The 23,895-nt window shown below is 46.1% G+C and overlaps 2 protein-coding genes across 2 annotated transcripts in view; one reads left to right on the top strand and one right to left on the bottom strand.

Moving 5' to 3' along the window:
- LOC135808142 (dedicator of cytokinesis protein 11-like) overlaps positions 1–14,239 on the bottom strand; it is a 41,752-nt gene extending 27,513 nt beyond the window's left edge. The window contains exons 1-20 of the mRNA XM_065321287.1: positions 13,481–14,239; positions 11,645–11,758; positions 11,221–11,310; positions 10,731–10,813; positions 10,180–10,273; positions 9,615–9,734; positions 9,183–9,251; positions 8,826–8,888; positions 7,675–7,989; positions 6,978–7,064; positions 6,254–6,415; positions 5,659–6,018; positions 5,289–5,411; positions 4,192–4,274; positions 3,580–3,640; positions 3,119–3,174; positions 2,652–2,728; positions 1,457–1,542; positions 928–1,056; positions 313–378 (exon numbers count right to left, since the gene is read on the bottom strand). Coding sequence (XP_065177359.1) covers positions 313–378; positions 928–1,056; positions 1,457–1,542; positions 2,652–2,728; positions 3,119–3,174; positions 3,580–3,640; positions 4,192–4,274; positions 5,289–5,411; positions 5,659–6,018; positions 6,254–6,415; positions 6,978–7,064; positions 7,675–7,989; positions 8,826–8,888; positions 9,183–9,251; positions 9,615–9,734; positions 10,180–10,273; positions 10,731–10,813; positions 11,221–11,310; positions 11,645–11,758; positions 13,481–13,675 — 2,433 coding nt within the window. The 5' untranslated portion in view covers positions 13,676–14,239. The remainder of the gene's footprint in view (positions 1–312; positions 379–927; positions 1,057–1,456; positions 1,543–2,651; positions 2,729–3,118; positions 3,175–3,579; positions 3,641–4,191; positions 4,275–5,288; positions 5,412–5,658; positions 6,019–6,253; positions 6,416–6,977; positions 7,065–7,674; positions 7,990–8,825; positions 8,889–9,182; positions 9,252–9,614; positions 9,735–10,179; positions 10,274–10,730; positions 10,814–11,220; positions 11,311–11,644; positions 11,759–13,480) is intronic.
- Positions 14,240–19,015: 4,776 nt separating this feature from the next.
- On the top strand, positions 19,016–23,687 carry LOC135808394 (AMMECR1-like protein). Its single transcript, XM_065321577.1, has 5 exons — positions 19,016–19,385; positions 20,270–20,380; positions 20,845–20,959; positions 21,643–21,730; positions 22,668–23,687. The coding sequence occupies exons 1-5, from the start codon at positions 19,258–19,260 to the stop codon at positions 22,847–22,849; spliced, it is 624 nt and encodes a 207-aa protein (XP_065177649.1). The 5' UTR covers positions 19,016–19,257; the 3' UTR covers positions 22,850–23,687.
- Positions 23,688–23,895: the final 208 nt, after the last annotated feature.

Below are 23,895 nucleotides of genomic sequence, written 5' to 3'. Positions count from 1 at the left end.
AGCGGACGACCCTGGTGCAGCGGAAGCTGTCCTAATATGAAGACAGGACCCTGTTTGGTACGGGGTCCGGCAAACACAGGTTATACTGGAGTTCTTCCAGGAAAGGAACTGATGAGTAATGTAAAAGTCAATCTTGTGATTAAGTAGAATGTACTCATATGTAGTCACATGATTGCACTGTTAAGTTGTTGTTATGCCTGAGGTTGTTATTCACAAAGTTGACTGCACATCAACTATAAATGCAACGCCAGACAACAACGAGTTTGCTTTGTGTAAATCATGAAACAAATCAATCTGCTTTTCACGGCTTACCTGCAACGGAGTGTGGCCAGGTTCATCTGTGTCCTTCACGTGAATGTAGCAGGTGATATTGCGTGCCTACAGCACAAGAGTAGTCCAGTGTGCACAAACACACGCAAACACACACACACACACACACACACACACACACACACACGCATGCACCCACACACACATACACACACAAAATGTCATATTGCTGATAGACAGGTGTCTGTAATCCTCCAAAGGGCTTCATGTTCGGTGGATAGAGCCAGCAATGACACAATCATGACCATCGTAGCAGTGAAAAAAAAGGTCACACATGTCCTTCAGTGCATTGTTGTATTTGTGAACATTCGATAATTGAAATTAGTTCACTGTGATGTGCACCAGTGGCCTGTAGTAGTTTGAGTGGGCTACAGACATACCCCTGTTAAATTGCTCCACTGGGAACTTGAGTATTCATACCTGGTCACACACAGTCATACATGCCCTGCGGGTATACCTTTTACATGTCCTGCGGGTATACCTTTACACATCATTGACTACCAGCGGTACTGAAAGCCTGATAATTCCTCTTGCTTTACCTTCACTACCTACTGTGCACAGAAATCAAGTGAAGTCATACACATGATCACTACTTACTCTCGTATTGACTTTCTGCGGATCCAGTTTGACTGAGATAGGATACACATAGAGCAGGTTTCTGTAGGACAGATTGATGTAGTTGTGCGGGTGTGGGTCATAGACCTGCAGTGGCACCACTTCTTGGATCTGTAAGTTATATAGCAAGAAGGTGTGTAGCACACAGCACAGTAAATCGGAGAGGGGACTGAAATGCCAGTAGAATAGGAACTAGACCGATAGTATTCGAACCATACTTGTGGCAGCAACCACGGCATATGACGCATTGCGCAGAGGCTCAACAGAACGGGTTTGAAGTATGGTATTATTGGTTGTAAAACAAACAATTGCCAAGTCATCTTACAAACAATTGCATTCGGATCCTAGAATTGGTCAAATAAGTGATGTCACTTGCCGTACAGTACTGACCTGCCTTCCTTGTTTGCCATGATGTAGGTGGGCTACAAGAACGGAATATTGGCCTGCTACAAGCTATGTACAGTAGTACCTATGTATGATGACACAGTAGCATTGTGTTGGCTGTCCTTACCTCGCGGATCAACCCAGTGCCCATGGAGTGAGTACGCAGTGTCCCCGAGAACGGCTTGACTGGAACCAGCGATGAAGTCAGACAACCTACCAACAGCCGCAAAGCAACGTAGGTAAGTCAACAGCTGTACATGTATAAGCAAACCTAAGACTGTAAGGTGCCACTGCATGTGTGAGGATTGGTGCAGATCCCTCGGAGTGCCTGTGGTGTCGGTTTGATGAAGTCCTTGTGACTGGATTACTTAGGCCTATTTCATTGACAGTGCTAACAGTCTAACACCCATGTCTATTTCAAGGAATCAGCTACCGAATTGAGATAGCTTAACCAGAGCTCATTCCTCTGGGCTAAGAGTGATACCAATCACCTTTTTAGCTGACTCCGACCACGACGTAGGACGTACGAGTGTCAGGGAGCGGTGTGTTCATGGTCTGGAGAGTGACCAGCACTGCTGCTACAAGAGGTCTCAGACCAACGTCAGGCCTGTGGGCCATGGCTTTGGTACTTCTTCTTGAGGCATGTCTGCGAAAGGTTCAACACTTGTCTCCAACCATCTACTGTAAATACCGTAAAGTACCGCCAGAGCGCCCCGTCTCGCGAGAGCGCCCCACCTTGATTTTACAGCCAAGGGAAGACAATCGTATGGCAGAATGATACAAAGTTTGTACGGTGTGAGAACCTTCGTGTACTAAGGTCACACTTGGCATGTTTTTATGTGGAGCTCGCATCCGCTTGAAGGTAAACTGGAAACGGATTGACTGCAATGTGTGTACAAGGTCCGTGTCGTATGACCTACAGACAGGAACCACCTCCACAAGACGACCACGAAAGGACGAGATGGTGGGGCGCTCTGGCGGTACTTTACGGTATACAAAATTTCGGCGCTGCAAAATTTCGGCACTTCACGATTTTTGACATTTCGGCGGCGATTTATTTTCGGCGTGGGGTAGAGGGCATAGTATAGTGCGACAGATGCTGTGAAAAATTTCATCGGCGTTTTAATTTAGGCGTTTTGGGTCGGTGCCGAATATAGCCGAAATTAAATAGCTGCCGAAAATTTGTATAATAATTATTACAGTATCACTTTGCGATACAGCATCATAGTTCTTGATGTATTGGGGGCGGGGGCTGAGGTGGGGATAGGGTATCGGCCTAACCCCTCTAATACTGTTCGCGGCAATCTTGACTAACCACTCACCTGGTATGGACTTTGGAGCTTCCTTCAAGCTGATATCAAGAACATCGGCCGGGACCACAGTTGGTCGCAACTTGCCACTGAATCAAGAATATAATAAGACAGTAGCGACTCATTTGAAGCAAGTTGTGGCAGCTCAAGAGATTGCTCAATAGTCAATACTCCTGGGTGCAGGGCCTTATATACATGCAGAGAAGAACCAAGAAACTGCTTAGTTGTGACATAACTCGTAGATACTCTGTGCCTGAAGCAAAGAGAGAACCTAGTCATGTTCTTATAATTACAAGGTTGTAGAATCACCATAAAATCTATAAGTCAACACTTCGTCCAGGGCGCAATCTAATAGAGAATCGGAAGAAGGCCTGGATGCAACAGCCCAAATTCCTCGCAATTTCAATCCTATCTGTGCCATCCTTCTCGGCACCAATGACATAATTCAAACAAGAATGGACATTGTAACTCTGACTTACAGCTTATGGTCCTGAAGAAGACGGACCATGTCATCATCCGTTAGTCGCTCTCGTTCCTGGTACATGCATAGCAAGATAAGCACAAAGTGGGAATGCTTTATTGCTCCTTTAGCAACCAATCAAGAGCTGAAACGGGCATTTGTGGCATTGTCCATCTGAAAATGACAGCACCTGCCTGATTAACTCTGACTCATCACCACTCATGGCACTACATTGTAAATCATCGAGAGCTAACAGAATACTAAATAGATGACTTCTAGCATTTAGTTGTGACCACGGTTCTCATGCTGTGATCAATGCTCAAGTGCGACTTCCACAGGTGGATTAATCTCAGAAAAGAGCAATTTTTCCACAGAAAAGCATATTCATTATGTACTTGATATACACATGGAAGATAACCCGTTGAACTTAAGGCACTGGCCATGGTGCGCAGAATATCCAGGGTACAGAAATCACCTCACCTGCCGAAAGAAAGGAGTAAACTCTGCAGAAAAGTCCATCTGTCCGTTCTTCAGAAGAGGCCTGAAGGAGATATATGTATGCATGCAGAGTACATGTATCAATAATGAAGTGCATGACGGAAGACAGCAGACACAGTTTTGCATCTCTGAAGTACATGCTGCCGTGCATACCAGTCCAAACATACTGACTTAGTGCCTACTGTAAATATACAAAATTTCGGCGCTGCAAAATTTCGGCACTTCACGATTTTTGACATTTCGGCGGCGATTTATTTTCGGCGTGGGTAGAGGGCATAGTATAGTGCGACAGATGCTGTGAAAATTTTCATCGGCGTTTTAATTTAGGCGTTTCGGGTCGGTGCCGAATATAGCCGAAATTAAATAGCTGCCGAAAATTTGTATATTTACAGTATTCTCTATCTGTCATAGAAATTCTCATTCTTCGATAAGACCCCACTTCTTCATATTATAATTTTAGTCAAGCTGTACGGTTAGACGAGAAGGCAGAAATGCCTGCGTATCTGGTGAAGTAAAATAATAAATAAATAAATAAAATATCCCGATACACATGTTCACATCCAATTCGCTCTCTATCATACATAAGAGTGTTACCTTGCTGCCCAAGCAAATGGCATCCGGTACTGACCAAGGCGATTGCAGAAGATCTTTGCCTGGCTCTTTACCCTTTCCACAACCTGTGATACAAACAAAGTGTATGCTGACAGGTCAAGACATGAAATCTCCTCGGCGAGCAATACAAAAGTTTGCAGAACACATGGCAGAACACATGCCTGATGATCGTAGTAATACGTGAAACTCAGAGTTGTGACAAAGCTTCCAATCTCTCTTATGCAGAACACATGATATACATGATATACATTTGAGGATTAACAAAAAAATTGAACTCCATGTACAGTCGACCTACCCTTATAACGATATTTGCGTCAGACCAAGATATATTGTTATAAGGGTAGTATTGTTATAGGGGTAACTGGTTCATTCATACACATACGTCATAATGCATGGATTTTGTTCATTGTTTACACTCTTCATAGCATAAAAACTGACATACGTGCATATTATGCACACAGCAAGGTGCCCCCATTGCATTTCGCATGTCCCAGCGACTTATCAAGTCAAGCTTGCTCTACCTGGATAGTGGGCTCTACATATTCCCTGCTAGATATTGTTATAAAATGGAAAATGTCGATTTGTCAGCCCATTTTATATCGTTATAGGGGTAATATAGTTATAGCAATATTGTTATGGAGGTAAGGCATTGTATACACAAGTCAATGGAGTGATTTGGTTTGGCAGAAAAATATCGTTATACGGGTAATATCGTTATAGAGGCTATCGTTATAAGGGTAGGTCGACTGTAGCATGTGTCTGTGTATGCTACTGTAAGAGGTGAAAGTGCAACGAGTCTAAAGTTTAACGATTTGCAATTTTTACCACTTTGCGGACACAAGTATAATGACCCTTCCATCAGACACCCAGCCTTTATCGCTACAGTACAGAGGAGAGAAGGAATAGTGTTTAGGTAACATTCCTTCCAAGGTAGTGATGGATATGTTCTCGTCGAATTGTTAACCTGGTGCCCTGCTAGAGATTGAACTCTTACAGAACATCTTGCAGAGCTCCTTATGAAGTATACACACTATGGTTCACTCAGTGATCCCCCGCTGGTGAGTTACTTGTATGTTTACCTTTGGATCAGCGGCCTTCATGTAGGGGTCCACAACATTCGATATGCTTCCAGCCTGTAGGACCTTCTCCACCCTCAACACCAGGAACATCTCGTTGCTAGGGAAGGTCACAGAGAAGATAGCCTGCAAGGACGGGATGATCACAAAGACCTGAACATTAAGTTCACCAATCAACGGTCACCCTGGCCAGTCAAGTTACATACCTGTACCTAAAATTGATTAAAATCACAAATGCCGTCTTTCTTCTCTATGTAGGGATTTCTTTTTGCTCTCGGCGGGGGTTGGCCCGGGAGGGGGGGGGGGGGGGGGGGGTCGGAAACATGCTATCAACTGCTTGGAGAACTGCCAAGCCTAAGCAGATCACCCTTACCTGTTGTGCTCCTGTGGGCCCCAGCTCCTCTGACGTTGATGTGACTGCCGTGAGCTCATCAAACTCATCGTCACCGCCTTCGGTGATGTCATTCAGGGAGCGAGCACGCTTGGCGAGCGGAGCTGCTCCTGTTGCTGCCAGCTGCGACGGTGCTCCTGCCCCAGCCAAGCCTTGCTGCTTCTTTTGCCGTCGTGTCATTTTACGCAGTAGGCCGCCACGCATCGTGGGACTACCATGCCGTCGCGCCGTGGCCAGCAGCGATCGCAAGTACTCGCTGTTGATGTCAAAGTGAAAGTCTTCCGAGATCTTTATGCCTCGTCCGGCATCAAACAGAGCCAGGCTGCAGAAAAATGGCTCCACCTGTGAAGGATGACAGAATCATCAAGTGTCACCGCGAAGTTGATCATGTTGTAGTGAAAGAAGTGCTATCGGTGCAAACGTCTAGAACAAGAGCAATGCTAAGCAGCCATGCACATGCAGGAAAGACTATGTAGGGAATGAATAGGTTATGACCCCACCCAGCACAGTGGTTTGCACCAGAACACTACTGATATAATGTTACCGATACATGTAATGGCAGTATAGTTTGACTCACGTGGCCTCTCTTTGTCGACTCTAGGCTGGTCATCATCCAGTCTGCCACTCGGAACCGCAGCTCTTTGCAATCCACCATGAAACGCAGGTGACCGAGAAATTCCTTGGGCAACTCTTCCTCTTGGAAATCAAGACTGTTGTCAGACTCGTGTAGTAGCTTCACCTAAAGGAGGGGGTGCAGAAGGAGATCAATCTGTAACTTACTCAGACAGCTGATCACTGTGTACATGTAGTCAGTGAACGATGCACAACATGATGGGAATCAGGCGTGTAGCTCGTGTGTAGTCAGCGTAGCCCGCTCACCACACCAGCAAATGACGGCCATACACATGATGTAGGTACTACATAGTCAAAATGGGCAAAATGGCAGCTATGAGTTTGCCGGTGGTACATGGTCACCACACCAAGATGTGCTCTGGTACATGGTCACTACACCACAGATGTGCTCTCGTACATGGTCACCACACCAAGATGTGCTCTGGTACATGGTCACCACACCACAGACGTGCGAGCTACACCCCTGGGAATATTTCTCAATAACCTGAGTAACTATGGTACTGATCAGAGCATCATCAGCTGACCAGATCTGCGTGCTGCATGCCTACTATCACCAAGCCAACATGACTCCCCGAGTACATAAGTGCTACTGCACAGTTGCACTGTGTTGATCCATACCCTGTGTCTGACATCACACACGGCTGTAAACGGACCGACAAGCTGCTTACGTTCAGATCCGGACAGAGCTCAAATATCCTGTAGCGGCGCGTGTCACGTCGTTTCTTCTCGTTGTCATCGTCCGTTTCATTGGCATACTGCAAGGAATTCCGTCATAGTCATGAAAGATATAAACTGTATTGAGATACAGATTGAACGTCGACAAAACTAGTTATACCAACGCTTTGCTATGTACACAACTTAGATTGCATACATGTACGTCAGTGGTCTAGCCAAACTGGGAGCGCTGAAGGGCACAGAAACCTCCTTAACTGGTGACCTGATAGTGGTGATGGTGCATGTGTGTGTGGGGGGGGGGGGGCTCCTACAGGCATGGAGTACTGCAATTTTCAGTACAAAACACCACAGCGCTGTTAAATGACTTGGATAGCATATGCAAGGGTACAATAACTGTATCCAGCAACCATGCAGATGTATTCTTCTGTTCAGTCCGGACACCCACTCCTTCTTCTGTTGCAGATTCTTCCTAGCTAGAATCCTAATAGTATCAGGGTTCTACATACTATATGTGTCCATCTGAAATCTAGTCACTGCAACGCTACAGGGCTGGCCAAACACACCCGACAACATAAGAGGTAATCTGTCAGATTAACAGGATATCGGTCTAGCATAAGAGACTGCATTTTGACTACGCACATATGGATTCGATGTCTAGTCGTGTGTAGAGTTTCGCTGATCATGAATTACCTTCAGTAGCTCCGGATGCATACTGCTCTGCAAGCTAGATCTGACACTATCAATTCTGTCCAGTGCGCTGACTTTGGTGCGGGTGGCTTTCCAGCGCATGCGCGGACTGGACGCTGCCTTCTCGGGCGATTTGTCCTGGGTTTTCTCAACTGGCTGCTTCTTGTCGACTGTGCTTGCTTTCAGTCGGGCATTTGGTGCAACGCATGTGTCCAACGCTTCCAGCCATTGCTTCAGATCCTCCTCGGAATCAGCAATGAAACCGTGTTCACGTCCGGCTGCAAGCAGCCTGAAACCATGTCTCTTTTCAAGTACACCCTGAGAGAAAGGAGGCAATAGGTGTCAGTTAGTTATCACATTGTACACAAAGTTCTCATAATAATCATATCCACACAGGTAGAGCTCCTGAATTGTCACCACGGTGTACCATGAAACACTGGAAGTGTTATGAAGCTATGTGTTATGAAGCTATGAGCTTTGTACGTTTTCTCAAATTCATCATTAGCCTCTGAACATTCAACCAGTACTTGATTGCTCGAGACTTTTTTAACAGCAGTCCCGAGCAGATTTCTTTGTGAAAGTGTAGGCGGCACAGAAGTATTGTTCCTCCGACATCACCACTATCTTCATGGTCAAGGATTGCAAAATTGATGTCCAACAATTCTAAAGATCACTTGAGGCTCGTTACCCATCACACACTGCCCAGCACCGTGTGACCGGCGTTTCAAACTGGCCTGGCTGGTGCTGTGCTTTCACTGATAGAGAAAATACCGTACATGACATGCCCTGTGCTAGGTACATACATTGAACATCAAACCCTGGCAAACAGCCCGGCAAAAACCAGCCAGCATAGTGCTCTATTAAACATCACACGAGAGTATAGTGTGTCCACCACTGTACTCTCCTGCACGTGCTCCAGGCGCGTAGCTCATGTACAGTCAACGTAGTCCAGTCACCTCACCAGCAAATGGCCGTCATGGGAACTACATAGCCAAATAGGCAAAATGACGACTATGTGGTTGCCGGTGGTACATGGTCACTACACCACAGATGTGCTCTGGCGGATGGTCACCACACCACAGATGTGCTCTGGCGGATGGTCACCACACCACAGATGTGGAAGCTACGCTCCTGTTCTGTGCTATAACAGTTACCTCATTGAGGGCCGTGACGGCGTCAAGGCTCATCATGTGCTTGGCTGTGGACGTCGAGTCGTCCTAGACCAGGTCGACAAACACACATGAAACAGCACACAGTGAAGCAAAGAAGCATGCTGAGCGACTACTATGTATGCTGACCATGAGAATATTCTGCCATCAAAAATGCAATGTCTAGTTCTGGTGACACTCAAAATGGTTCCCTTCCAATCAACTACACTCAGCACTTTTTGAAGCGGCAATAAAAGTATACCACAACAGCACCGTACATTCCCCTCGCTACCTGCTTCAAGATGACCTGCTTCCAGATCACCTGCTGGCAGGCTATGTGGTGCAGGCCTTGCAGCTAGTTACCTTGTGCTGGAGTATGATATAGCTCTTGTCCGCGTTCTGTCTGATGGCGTACCACCGGCGCTTGAATTGCTACAGGTAATAGAGTGTCATCAAAAACGAATTGGTTAGGAAGGCACCTGGCCGTCAGCCAAGAAACGAGACGTGGCATACTAGACGAACACATAGACATCTAACAGGAGTACGCAAGACCATAGGTGGTGGACAGCTACTTGTACATGTGCTCAGCATAACTCGTATTCATGTGTCCCTTTCCTATGTACAAGACCATAAGTAGTTGTAAATTAAATTTATGGATTCCCCATGGGCCTTTAGCATAAGAAGGAGTTGCGTAATCTAACTCTTGCATTCTTTGGTTTAGTTCCCACATCGTAGCTGCATATTGTGATAGGAAGCTGAGGTGTCTGCCCATGTCACTACATGATTATTCCTTACCCGCATGGTCATGGCTGCAAAGCCGCCACTGTCAAAGAAAGGAGTCTTGGTCAACCAGCCTTCTTTGATGACAGTGCTGCCGCCATCCTTCTTTCCAGCTGTACTCATGTCTCCTGATTGCTGCAGTGCGAAAGTATTGAAGAGCATTGTCAAACATAATAGTGAATGAAAACTCGGATGTTGGCCAATAGTAATAAGTATAGAATGTCTCAATATCCAGGTTAGTTTTGTACCTTGTTATCGCACTATCTGACTGTATCTCGTTACCTTGATGGACTGTTAGTTATAACTAGTAACTTATAGGTCCTTTTCTTTTTACATTATAATATTGAATGGCACAGCATATACCCGTGTCTGAGGCTAGACAAATAGGGCGGCAAGAAAGATGAAAATAGAGTGAGCAAGGAGGAAGAAGCAAAAGGAGAGGGTATGCCTTGACAATCCCATTTTTTGTCCAAATCACATGGCTCCTGGCAACAGGTGCCAGAAGTGCATTTTACTGATGTGGGCCCACCCCCTGGTGAAAGGGCACAAATCTGCAAAGCAGCTCAACAAACCTTCTCACCTCAAACACATCTCGTTGCTCCTCTGCCGTAACAGAATCTTCTTGAGCATCAACTTCGTACGTGTGTTCAGGCAAGCCAGCTGCAGCACCAGGACTGTCCAACAAACATCACAAACCAATTCCAAATGTTAGACAGTAGGATTTCAGCGACATGGCTCAGATCGAAAGCAGCACTGGATTTCATCTGGTCAGTTTGAAGCCAGGGATTTGAAAAGTCGCACGCAGCATGGGTAGAATTTCACGGGTCCTCATGGTGTGTGTGTATGTGCGCGCATGCGTATGTGTGTGTGTGTGTGTGTGTGTGTGTGTGTGTGTGTGTGTGTGTGTGTGTGTTTGTGTGTTTGCATGTGTGTGTGTGGGGGGGGGGGGGGGGGGGGGCGCACGCGCATACCTGGATGCCAGCTAGTCTGGTTGATAAACAACCCCTCTCCCTCTCTCCTCTCCAGCCCCTTCCCTAAGACCACCCAAACACATGGCAATCCCCCCCCCCCCCCCCCCACACACACACGCGCACTCACATCCACAGACGCACAGCCTTGTGGGAGGCTCACCTTTGCAGTCTAACGTAATCGCTGCCATACTTGGAGTAGTTGTGACGTACAACATGCCAATCAGACGAATAACTCTTGATGCACTGCAGCCAGTATGGATGATGCAAACACAAACGCACAATTTCAAGCCCGATATTTGTACACAAACCCGCATAATGCATACATGTAATGTACATGTATGTAGCCAAGTATCACCAGGTCAGCTCATAACGATGCTATTTTGTCATGACCATTCACACAGACTTCTCGTCAGCACATCTTTTCACTGGCGAGAGGCACGATTAAAGACATGGAAACGTCATACATGTAAAGCACATGCAAATGCGGCTACTTTCCGGAATTTGCCCAACTGGATCAACCGGTCGATGACGTGTCAGTACAGGAATACTCTGATAAAGCACCACAACTCTCATACGCATGTGCATCAATATAGAATACTCAGATGTGTGCTCTTGCCAGTCTGCCTGGCATCATTTTCATTTCACCCTACCTTGCGTGTGAATAGTGACTCGGCTTGGTCCAGGGCACCTTGCGGTATAGTCGACTTCTCGGTACGTAATCGCCGAGGTATGCTCGTTACCTGATGGCATAGGATAGTAAAGCTGATGAGCTGAGTAACTAGCACCAAGGTGCTTGTCAACAATAATAATAATTATTGTTCTCGATGAAAAGTTGACAGTCCTGCTGGGTAGATCGAATTTTGCCTACAATAGATCTACAACATACACACAATGTGGGAAGCTGTAAAAATTCATAGCTCACCTTTCCAAATCATACTATACACCCTCAGGCTTTATCAGAGAGGAGAATTTAATGGAATGAATGCCACTGGTTTGAAGCAATCCATTTACAGCTTCGATGTATGTCATTTAGTGCAACAATATTCTGACAACACACACTCCACTGGCATGTACCTGGATATCGTCCTTGGGAAATGTCAGCAGCTCGGGACACTCGTCATCCTCGATCTCCGCCTCAAGTTTGTTCACTTCGCTTTCATAGTCGGGCAATTCGGTAGGAGCAGAAACCTGGAGTGTAAAACCAAAACCAGCAGACCATGGATGGAGATGCATTGGCAACAAACCCTATCACAGTATAATACCAGGTGTGCCTATAGGAGCTGTTGCAAGCCCACATCAGACATGTGTGACATACAATGAAACCTGTCCAAGACGACCACTGAAGGGGCCTTCAAAGTGTGGTCTCTGTTACCAGGTGGTCTCCATATCCAGGGTCAATTGACTGGAAGACCATCCCTTGGTCCTGTTTGTAGTGGTCTTCTTGGACAGGTTTTACTGTAGCTACAGTACTGTCGGTCGCCGAAGAACTGGGGGGGGGGTCAGCCTCCCAGCCTAGACCGTTCTTATTTTCATGTATGACAGTCTATGCACAGTTAAGTCACCGTGTATACACTGGTATGCTGTGCTTGTGGAGATTCTAGCCTGGCCGCTCTCTGGCACTCTGTTCTTCGGCGCCCGGCAGTACTGTAGACGAAGTCCCACTTTGATGATAGTATCAGTACAGGCCCGCGGGAACCGGTTCGGTTGATCAGGTTATCACCGGACCAATTCTTTGGCCACCAACACAATGTTTACTACTGTGGAGGGCATGACTGTGTACCCGCCATATCATACACAGGGTTTAAAAAGGCCATGATACTACCGGACCAATCAAAAATTGCTTCCGGCGGTCCTGGTATACGACCTGGGTGAGGGACAGCCACGCAGCAAACAATCCCCCGCATCATTGTGGGCCTTCGGGTAAAAGAAGCTAGTCCTTCTGTGCCTCACTCTGATAGATAGCCACTGAGGTGATGCAAACCCCGGGAGGTGCGGTGTAGCATGCTGGGGCCTTGGGGCTTGGTGCCATGTGTCACCTTATGTAGGGTCTAGTGTTATAGGAAGCATTCCCATTATCCATGACAGATCAGTGATTACATTATGTGTGAATGAAATAACACAACGACGAGCACATTCTCCACACCTAATGTAATGGCAGATGCACCACACACGGAGTACGTGTGATATCACTTTTCCATGGCACCTCTACAGTGTCATGACATCATTTAAAAAGCGACATAATGCTACGTGTCGCACTGGTCATTGCAATCCTACACCTCCTCTTCACACCATCGCTTCAAGGAAAGACATTATTTTATGACAAAACTTGCTACAAAACATGACCTTGTACGTTGCGTTGCCCATGTCCAGAACCATGTGATGTTTTTCATGTATACCGTTGCTCTACACCATGAACAACTGGTCACACAAGTTCTTTGATTCGTGACGAATTATCAGATGCTCTTGCCATTTGTATGACCACATGCAGAATGAAACCTAGCAAGCATCCAGGGTTCCACTCCTTGTTGTTCCTGCTATTCTGTGTAGCTTAGTATGATGATGTGATTTCTTTGCTCTATCATCCCTGCACCTCTAGCAGTATCTTGGGTAATCGTTGCTTCCCAATTATTTGACTGTACTGCATTATTTATGGTCCGAGCCATCCTCTGTAACTTAGTAACTACGGCATCCGTCGGACAGACGGATAGGTTGAATGGAAGAGAATACGTTTCGGAGCGCACCTGTTCAATTACAAACAAACCTACGCTGGTATACCGACGGTTCTCGGTGCACACTGAGGTTCGGGTTTGCGGATACAAGTTACTCTGTGTAGCAGCAGTAGTTTGTCATGTTGCCCCGTGCTGCTAGCAATACTGATCACTGTATGTGTACTAACTTAGTACTACTTACGCTTGGTTGTGGAGCCAGCCGCAGGCTCATGGACGGCTCATTCTCTGCCTCGGTGCTCACTCCTTGGTTTCGCTTCAGGGTCTTGAAGCGCCGGGGGTTTATCACGCCCAAGTTGCTGACCACCGTCTGCTCCGCATTTTCTCCACCGGACCCCGCTGGAGCAGGGGATCCGTATGTTCGGAATCCAGTCAGCATGTTCGCCGAGCACAGCCAGGGTTCACTCTCCAGTCGGATTTTCAATCAACAGTTAGTTGCATGTAAACAATGCTGCTAATCAATCAGGGCTCGGTCATTCTGACCAAGGAACTTCATTCAAGCTGAACGGTCCGACATGATAGTGACGCGGTACACTCAAAGCTAAGCCTTCTTTCGACCTTCTCCGGGAACCTTCTCTGGCAATCAACCAGCGCTACCGTTTCGGTGTCGAGACGAAGTCCACCTGTGGAATACCGCCCAATGTATTGCTTGACACAACACAAGCCCGTATTTGCATACTACCGGTACTGTAACAATCATGTACTTTTGAAATGACAAGGCCACAAAAAAAAAGACACAGATCCTCCGATGCGTAGATCTATGGTTGGGCAGCGCGGTTCGATGCTGGCGAGGTCACTACGACACTAGTGCTGTGGTGGCAGGACAGGATCTAGGACTACAATTTATGTAGGAGGACGAGAGGGGAGGTTGACCCCAGGCGCCGCGTGCTCCACTCCCGTGGTAACATATTTATTTACTTTTCGGGCGGCAACGTTTTACAAGTCGGTGCTAGTGTTCTACTTCTACTTCTAGATCTACGATCACGATCTGCATCTTCCTTGTCATCGCTACATGTATCTCTCTAGTCTAGTCTAGACTGTCTGCATGCACTGAGTCAGTGAGTGCCTGGTAGATCTACACTGACTGTACTCTGTAATCCAACTAAGTACCAAAACGCAGTTCTTCCTCGAAAACGATCCAAGCTAACCACGAACCGACATACATGTAGCACCCTCCACGCGGCAAGTACAGTCCACTGCTTTTGATTTCGCCGTGGCCACTACCGGTATGATTGCTTAGCCTTACTAGGACTACACTAGACTACGGTCGACGCCATGTAGATCTACATGACGATCTAGCGGTTACTGTTGCTCCTCTCCCTACTCTGATCTAGGATTTGTGTGGTTGACACCACTGTCACCAGCGCCGTGTACGAGTACAACTCCTTCCTGAACGACCGTGTCCCAGAGGCAGAGGGGCAGGCAGGCAGGAAGCAGCTGCTTGTAAATGGTGCGCACACGCACGAGCATATTTTAATCCCGTGCGGTCTGTGCATGTGGATCGGATTCTGACTTTTTTTATCGTTGTTCAGTGCGGCAGTAACCAGTAACAGGAATACTGGATCAGTGCAAGTAACGTGGTTGCAGACTGCTGTTGTAGATTGTCTCGGTGACTCCCCATACCAGGCCTGCAGGATAGAGCCGAACAGCGCTGCTACCACAATCAATGATTACCGGTGTGTTTCGGTGCCATGACCATGATGACGGTAAGTGTCTGCCATGCACTGCCAGCTGGTCTGGTCCGATACTGCGATAGCAATGCGAGCATGCAGTTCTGATATCTGAAAGAGGAAATGCGAGAGCCTCGAAGTTCTACTGAGTACTGTTGCATTAATATTTTACTGCATTTGTCTTTACGTGTTGTAACACCCTCCGGGCCTACAGTCGACTCCACTTATAACAAACTCGCATGTAGCGAATTTCGTGATACTATAAAAGCAGAAATTTTCGGTGGTGTAATATTTTCGGTACTCTCCAAAATCGGCGGTTCGGTGGAGGGAAATTTTTGGTGCGTTTTATTTTCGGTAAAAATTGTCGGCACTGAGATTACCGAAAATTTCTGCTCTTACAGAAATAGCGAACCAGTATCCAAGTTACTATCTTGAACGGCCTTACAAAATTGACCTTTATACGGAAGTAAACGAACCACATCTCGTTGGGTCGCATGTAAACCAAGTGGAATCTTACTGTCAATTGCCACATGTCAGTCATGACTTGTAGCTTGCAGTGTGAGTACATTTCTATTATACTTAGAGAACTTAGACTATAAAGAACTAATTATCCTGCACGTCTATCAGGAGGTGGCCGTAGTACTCCAATGTTGTGTTGAAAAAGATTTTCAAAACATTGAACTAGAGCTATGGTGTACAGTCTGTATCGGCTATAGCGTACCCTTTTGATTTCCGTGATTTTATCACTATAACCGATGCATCACTATAATGATTGTGCGATACGATCGATTTTTTTCGATCGACACATGAAAGGCAAGGAAATACTTCCAGCATGGCGTTTTGACAAATGAGCATGCTGCATAGTTGACAGGGCCCGCATTTCCATAAAAAAATTCTGTTATGTACATGTACATGTGTCACTATCAAAATAAGCAACGTGAAGAAAGTAAAAAAATAGGGCCTTTGATATTATTGCAACATGTATTTTAAAGTCATCACTATAGCCAATAATAATGTAATGTGTTATGCATATTTTGATTCCTTGTTGCCATCATAATATCCGATATATCATTACATCCGATAATATTGGTTATAGTCTGTCCCTGCGGGAATTTGCGGAAAAAACTCTCGAAAACTTGCGCAAGAAATTGCGGCAGAAAGTAACAAAAAATGCGACGAAAAGTGCGGAATGATGCAGAACTTGCCAGGAATTCGCGGATTTATTTGCAGAAAATTGCGGATTTGGGCCAAATCACGAAATTTGTTGCATCGTATATCTACTCGAGAGTCGTACTGTGCAAATAACCGACATGATCATGGAAAGAACTGCGTGAAAAGTGCATACAAATGTGAGATATAGTGCAGAAAACAACAAAAAACGCGGGAAATAGCGGATTTTGCTGAAAATCGCGGGTTTGGGCCAAAATCGCGAAATTTGTTGCATCCGTGGAATCGCGATTTCCTGGAGGGTCAGTATAGTGATATTTGTACTGGATAAAATACGTTTTGCTTTTGATATTTCGTACCAATATCACTGTAGCCGATATATTCTTATATCCGGTCACTCTATAGCCGATACAGACTGTATTATATCAATACAGTCGACTCCACTTATAATGAACTCGCATATAGCGAGTTTCATCATAATCATATCGTCCATGTCCTTGTTAGAGCTCATGCCAAATTGACCCTTTGTACCGAACAGATTCGTTATAACGAACCATAGTAATGATTACTGCAAGGCCACATGTTGCTGCTGTTTAAAAGAAAGGACCAGAATGTTACATGTCATCCGTAGTTTGTGTCCAACACTAACAGTTACAAGCAAGATGTTGTGTAGTCAGAAGGTGCAACAGCTAGCACAATACTGACTGATGTGATACTGACATTCAACCACCTGATGCTTAGCTGGATGCGCAAACCAACAGCCTTCCAACGTTGTTGTGTGTATTTTTTAGGACTGTAAACCGAGTGCACTACTGTACTTACTCACTGCCATAAACTAGCCACGTGGGTATCCCGGGACCCCTTGAGAGAGGCGAGAGAGAGAGCAGAAGAAACCTTGCGGAAAGATAGCTATTGAACCGCTCAATGGGCAGCTTAGTGGATAATGCTCGAAAAATGGGAAAATTGGCAGATTCTGCTCGAAAAGCAGGCGGTGAAATTGGTAGAACCATACCAACCTTATGACAGGCACTTCCTTGAATTCTGCTCCATTTCTTTATCCACACACCAAACATGCATAAACCATACCAAAGGTACCAAATTCTGCCAATTTTTCTGCCTCATTATCCGCCAAGGGCTACCAACGGTTGGTCTTGAAAATAATGACTTCACATATGGGCTCATCACACCGCAGTAAGTGGGTGAGGACAAGGTGCGGAAAAGGGATAAACGGCATTACGGTACCCGTCCCGGGATCCAACTGTACTTATCCCTGCCTCCAGCGAAGGTAATACAGTGCTGGCAACTGAAATCCGACCGACCGACCCCCTAGCGGTGCGTTCACTTTCTAGCGGCCTCTGTTTCGTAGTTTTACCATCCCGTGTTGGGTCTTTGCGATGCGAGCGCACCGCTCAGGGGTCGGATTTCAGTTGCCAGCACTGTACTAGTCAGTCATGATTAGGCCTCGACCAAATATGCTTGCGCGTATTTCCGCATATTTTGTGGGCCAGTTGATATTATGGCATATTGAGCGACAAAGGGAATATTGGAATGAAGGCAGCATATAATTCAAATATTCTGAAGAAAATGAGGACAAAACATTCATATTATATATGGACAAAATGCGTTCAGAAATGCCTTTTATGGATGAATTTGGAATGGTTGAGGCGTTTGCTACATTTCCCCATGGATCAACACTATCGCTACGGTTGCTGGGGACACATCCCAGCCATACTATTCCGCATGTGTTTTTAATTTGCACCATAAGCATGATAGCCGTGAAGCCAATGAATATTCCAAGGTTGTAATTTTACTGAAATGATCTACACTTTCTGCTTATGTCGAGCATATTTTGGCATATCTTTTTGCATATCTTGCTAAGCCTTTGGCACATTATGGACGTTTTCCCTGATATGCGACGAGCATAATTATATATATGCTCTCTTTTTTAGCATATTTGGTCGAGGCCTAGTCATGATGACTGTGTTGCTTGTCTGGTGTTTTTGGTTTTGATTTATTTTAGTTCGTTGCCTCAGCAGTACAATGTGCCTGGTGTGGACGGTGTTGTCGGCTTGTCGCACACGTTTCCGACAAATTTGTGTGGGTGTGTCACATGATAGGGCCAACCCAGTCGGCGGATTTCATGTCAGTGACGGAGTATCGGGCAAAATTCGGCCTAGTAGTAGGCTAGTACTAGCTAGTGTCGACCAGGCATATCGTACTCGTGCGATTAGAGCCCTCTCTTCAATAGTGTCCCAGTCTCCAAGAGCCGGTGAAAAAATAAAACCCTCTCTTGAATAATGCCCTCCCCCCCCCCCCCCCCCCCCGGCGTTGTAAACCAAGCACATGTGCACGTTTGGTGTTCTTTTGCTGATGTTCTTGACCATCACCGATGATTTCAGTACTCAAAATCGCAGTTCAAGGCTTCTTCTTGCGGTGTCTGTTGAGTCGTGATAGTTTACATAAAAATCATCGCCGAAGTCGCGACCACTATTTCGTTCTTTGTTTTTATGCCGCAGTGGAAAACGTAAATGTACCAGCAGGGAGTCGTCAATTTGACGACTCCCTGTGTACCAGCATTGAAAAAATTATAGTGCCCTCTGGCCCCTCTCTTGAATAGTGCCATCAGGCAATCTGTGACATGACATGATGGACTTTGAAAAAAAGTGCCCCCCCCCCCCCCCCGGGCCCCAGGGCCAGCTAGAGCTAGAGCCAGTACGGTAAAGCACCCACCCTGCCGAACCCGTAGGGGATTCCCCTACACACCCAATCATGACGTTGATATGATCCAGGAAGTACTGCACGATGTACATGTGGCCCTTGTGGGTGCTCCCAGCCAGGCCAGGCCAGGTTGACTCAAAAAGGTTTTGCTGGATCAAATCAAATAAATTTAATTGTTTGATTTGTCTACCTGCTTCGTGCTGCTGTGGGCTGTTGTACTGTCTGAACGACTCAAGCCAGGCAAGGAGAAGTTGTCCGTCGTTGAACTTTGGTACCTTTGTGCACTACTTACGAACAGTGCAGCGCAGCTCTACTTCCTTGGTTTGGACACACTGCCAGGCATATCTACAGTGCACTCACTCTTGTTTGGAAGAAACGTTTGGATTTGTCAAATAATTGTACAGCTATGGATGCCGCAGCATCTAGCCAGCAGGTTGCGACGGAGTCAATGTGCGTTTATTGCTTTGACGTCCTTGTGAACCATCACAATCCAAGGCACAGAATCGTCAAGCCTGACTTCACAGACGCAGCCTAGTAAGGTCAAGTTTGTACATTATGAGTATTTCATATGAAAAACTGAGACTTTTCAACGTCCTCTTCTCTCAGTCCACGTTCGGGTGATGTGATACCGCTGTTGGTGGAGTGAAGCGTTGTTTATTCTTGGCTTGGGTAGCTGTTCTTGCTCTGCACTTGAGTTTGCTGTTACCAGCGTTGCAACAAGCTCATTCAAACGCCCCTCTAACTGAGCAATCAACGCCTTGCCTCCGCAATCTGAATTGATAATATCCTCTGTGCCATGCTCCAAACCATAATATCAATAAAGTGGAATACTGATACTTCGAACCCCAAAATTCCAGGGAAAAATTGTCCAAACATGAACCCACCAAGAATTATGTATGTCAAAATGCTCGCATTGTCACGAGCTATGCACCATAGATACAGATTCCGCGGCCACCGAACTGGCCAGTACAGCCTGCTCATACACACTGAGCTGGCCAGTACAGTGTACTGGCATTGACAATCGGCTTTCAAAACTCCACATAAATCCCAGTATCAACCATTCCTTCCACCTCGTGAGTAGCCATCTTATCCGAGTGATGTGATGTACATTCGTGCTCAATGAAAATCCAACCTTGAATATCGGTAAATTGGCACCTGCACATGCTCCGGTGCACAGCCCAGTGTTCGAAAGCCTAGTGCTGCACGGCACCCAGCACTGGCTGTCTCGTGAGGTTGGATTTCATGAAGCAGCACTGTAGCAAGGACCTGCATACAATTATAATATATGCCTGTCTGGTGCACCCCAGTGTAGTGAGGAGGAGGGTCGGTGCACCATTGAATTCATGCCAAATCTAAGCTGGAATGTGACCGTATGACCGACTGCTAAGGTTCTGTGTATCGTGTTGCTTCTGTTGCAGTCCTCTATTCGTCACGTTCAAGTTCTCAGCAAACAAGCAGCTGAGAGGTTGTATCGGCACGTTTTCAGACACTCCACTGCGTGAAGGTCTGCGCCAGTACACTCTCACTAGGTCAGTTGCTTGATGGCATCATCCGCTATGCTTCTGAGCAACTTCTTTGCCGCCTAATGCAATCATGGTCATAAAAGCGTACTATAGACGAGCACAGGAGGAGAAAGTTGTTCAGCTCTTCAGCCCTATCACCTCCTGTGTTTGTGTATATTGCACTGCACTTTTGTGTATCGAACATGTTGTTCGAGCTGCTCCTATCGTAATAGAAGTAAGAGTACTTATTTCTCCAGTTGTAATAGAGGTAGGAGTACTTATTTGCTTAGATTCCAAACGGCTGACAAGTTACTAGTAGTGCGTCTCTAGGTTTTTTTAAAAATCCAATTGGAACTTGATGTTCTCCATGTATGCTCAGCGTCACATGTTGGAGGATATTTTCAGTTCTTTTGAGCTCATTAATCCTTAGCCAGTTGGCGCGGTACTCAGTAACTGTGCACGTTGTTTTACACTGCCCTCATCCTCTGCAGTGCACTGAAGGACAGTCGCTTCAACCCGATCAAGTGGGAAGAGATCTCGCTGCTCGATTGCGGCATATCGCTGCTGACCAATTTCGAGCAGGCACGGAGTTATCTTGACTGGGAGGTACGGTTGGAATTCTGCGGGCAGAAACCGAGACGTTTGCGTGATGTTGGCTGTCATTGGTATCCGCACACGTATCTGTGTATCGTATTCTGATGGCCGTGCTTTTGTTCAGATTATCTCCTGACATTTGGACAAATTTAACAGCGGGAGTGTCGCGTTGCTGAATAGCTCAATGTGTCCTGTGGCGATAAGAGTCGCGGCGACCCTTAGGGACTGCTCATCTGAGGCGGTGTTTCTATGGAAGTGTTCATCCTGGTTATGACGCAGCCAGGAGTAAAATGTTTGCTGTGACATGGTGTTTGTGGAGGGACATGGTACAGTAGACTGACTGGCTGCTCCTGTGTTGGACTAGACACATTGGGCCAGACAAACAATGGCAGATAAAGCTAATCTCCCGTGGGGCGTTTATGGCTGTGTGCTCCGATCAGCCGTCTTCGCATATCACACTGGATGTGTGTGTGTGTGTGTGTGTGTGTGTGTGTGTGTGTGCGTGCGCATGCGTGTGTGTGCATGCGTGTGTGCATATGTGTATGTATGTATGTGTGTGCGTGTGTGTGTGCGCGCGCGCGTGTGTGCGTGTGTGCGTGCATGCACGTGTGTTTGGTGGGAGGGGTGGTTGTCTTCTGTATCAGTACAAATGACTTTCTTACGCATGTGTTTGCTGGTGGTGATGTGCACTGCAGATTGGCATTCATGGCATAAGGATTGAGTTTGAGTTCCGAGGACGTACTAAGACAGCAACATACCTTCCCGAAGTCGCATCGGAGCAAGGTAAAGTTCATGCGTGACAGGCTTCTCAATGTTTGTATATGTATATGCCTATAACATACTTACCGTATTATCTCTAATATAAGCACGGTCCTTTATTTTTTCAATGTACCTCCGCCCCGTGCTATTAATGGAGACGTTCCTTTATTGGAGACTGTTCCATTATTATTTCAACCTCATTTCAGAGGCATGTTGCCATGCCAAATTCATGTATGACACACACATTTCAGGGTTTTTTTCGCCGGTACAGATAATGAATTTACACAGTGTGCTTATAATGGAGACTGAGCACTTTATTTTTTGAATGCCGCCCCAAGGTGTTCTATTATTGGAGACGTGCTATTATTGGAGACTGTGCTTATATTAGAGATAATACGGTACAGTATTTGTGTTCACGTTTCCAATTTTAAATGGAAAACCTTACACACACACCGTCTTCAAATTTTTTGTTAGTTTTAACAACATTTTTTTAACAACATTTAATAGGGAGGTTGACTGCAAACTGTGACGACAGGCCATGGCAGCTTTCGTTTCCCTTGTTGCTGTTGCCAGCTTCGTTGGTGTGATGATATCACAAGGCACAAGTGTGCTTAACCAACGGTCCTCTCGTCTTATTTCATTTGTGAGATCCAGGGCACAGCCTGCATGTGCGAGAGAGTGTGCTGTGGACGCAGCAGCTGCATCATCGTTGTTCATGTCCTTTCCAGGGGTATTTCTTTTAAAATGTGCGCAAGTTCCACTGCAGCCACTTCATTACATGAAAAACCCTACACCCACCATCCTCCAAGGTAGCCTGATTAGCTGAGAAAGGAACGAATGGGAAAGAACGAGTGACAAAGTAGCTATTGATTGAATGCAACCACTGCGGCAGGACAAGTTGAAGATGTCTTTCGTTAAGGAGACGAAGTTTGAGAGCGGTTCTCTTGTTGTCTTCATGTAGGCTGGGACAAGATGGAGACGCTGGGCAGCCTGCTGAAGAAGGGCGGTTACACCGACCGGGTGACGGAGCAGTACTTGCGCACGATTCGCCTGACGCGCTATCGTTCCGATAAGGTCACGTTATCGTACGGTGACTATCAGCACTTCAAACAGAACCTTGAACGATTAACACAGCGGAAGTAACTCAACTACTCTTTTCCGTCGGTGCAGTGTATGTTTTTTTGTAAGAGGTGGTCAGTGCACCACCTAGTGTGTGAGGGATGTGTGCATATTTAAAGTTTTATACTATATTTGGTCTTTACTCCGTGTGTTTGTACTTCTATTTTAGTATAATTGGTGAGTTCTTTAGGAAACACTCCTCCTGGCCTAACCCTATCTCCACGTGTCTTGTATTCATCATCACGTTCGCATTTTTAGCAGGTACAGTGCCCACACATGCACGCACGCACGCATGCGCACACACACACACACACACACACGCACGCACACACACACGCACGCACACACACACACACACACGTCATCACCACCATGGCCGGCACCATGGGTCTCTTTTCTGGATATGTTTGTAACTTCAAAAAACCTATAGTATTGAATTGTGTTTCGGGATTGGTCTAGTTCTCAACACACTCAGCAATACTTCCGCTTTATTTCATCTCCACAAAAAATACCGCTATCACTTTTTTTATGGTACCGTCTGAATTTTTAATGATCGTTTCTCCCTTCAAGTAGTATGTTGTTACTCCTTTTATTCTCATGAATTGTTCTTGCTATGCCTACTTAGTTAGTGTACTATTCTAGTTACTACTACTACTACTACTACTACTACTACTACTACTACTGCTACTGCTACTGCTACTGCTACTGCTACTACTACTGCTACTGCTACTGCTACTGCTACTGCTACTGCTACTGCTACTACTACTATACGGTTGTCTAAGATCCTCAGGCTGCGTATAGTGCTCTCTGTCCAGTGAACAGAGCCAGCAGTACAATACTCGCACAGCAATGACACAACCAAGTCCTTGCATTCATTGCTGTGTGCTGTGTGCGCATTGTACTACTGTTGCTACTGAATAGGCACACTGTGTGTATGCGTTCCACTGGGAGACTCCATGCAGCCTCATCACACCGTGTGTATGCGTTCCACTGGGAGACTCCGTGCAGCCTCATCACACCGTGTGTATGCGTTCCACTGGGAGACTCCGTGCAGCCTCATCACACCGTGT

This window comes from Sycon ciliatum, chromosome 2, assembly GCF_964019385.1.
Source record: "Sycon ciliatum chromosome 2, ocSycCili1.1, whole genome shotgun sequence".
NCBI classification, from domain to species: Eukaryota; Metazoa; Porifera; class Calcarea; order Leucosolenida; family Sycettidae; genus Sycon; species Sycon ciliatum.
The sequence above is the reverse complement of the archived record's forward strand: the minus strand, read 5'-3'. Positions and strand labels throughout refer to the sequence as shown.

Excerpts from the sequence above, each read along its gene's own strand:
- LOC135808394 (XM_065321577.1), top strand. The coding sequence starts at position 19,258 with ATGGATGCCGCAGCATCTAGCCAGCAGGTTGCGACGGAGTCAATGTGC. Across the intron at positions 19,386-20,269 it reads GACTTCACAGACGCAGCCTA|TCCTCTATTCGTCACGTTCA; the intron begins GTAAGGTCAAGT and ends CTTCTGTTGCAG. Across the intron at positions 21,731-22,667 it reads CGAAGTCGCATCGGAGCAAG|GCTGGGACAAGATGGAGACG; the intron begins GTAAAGTTCATG and ends GTCTTCATGTAG.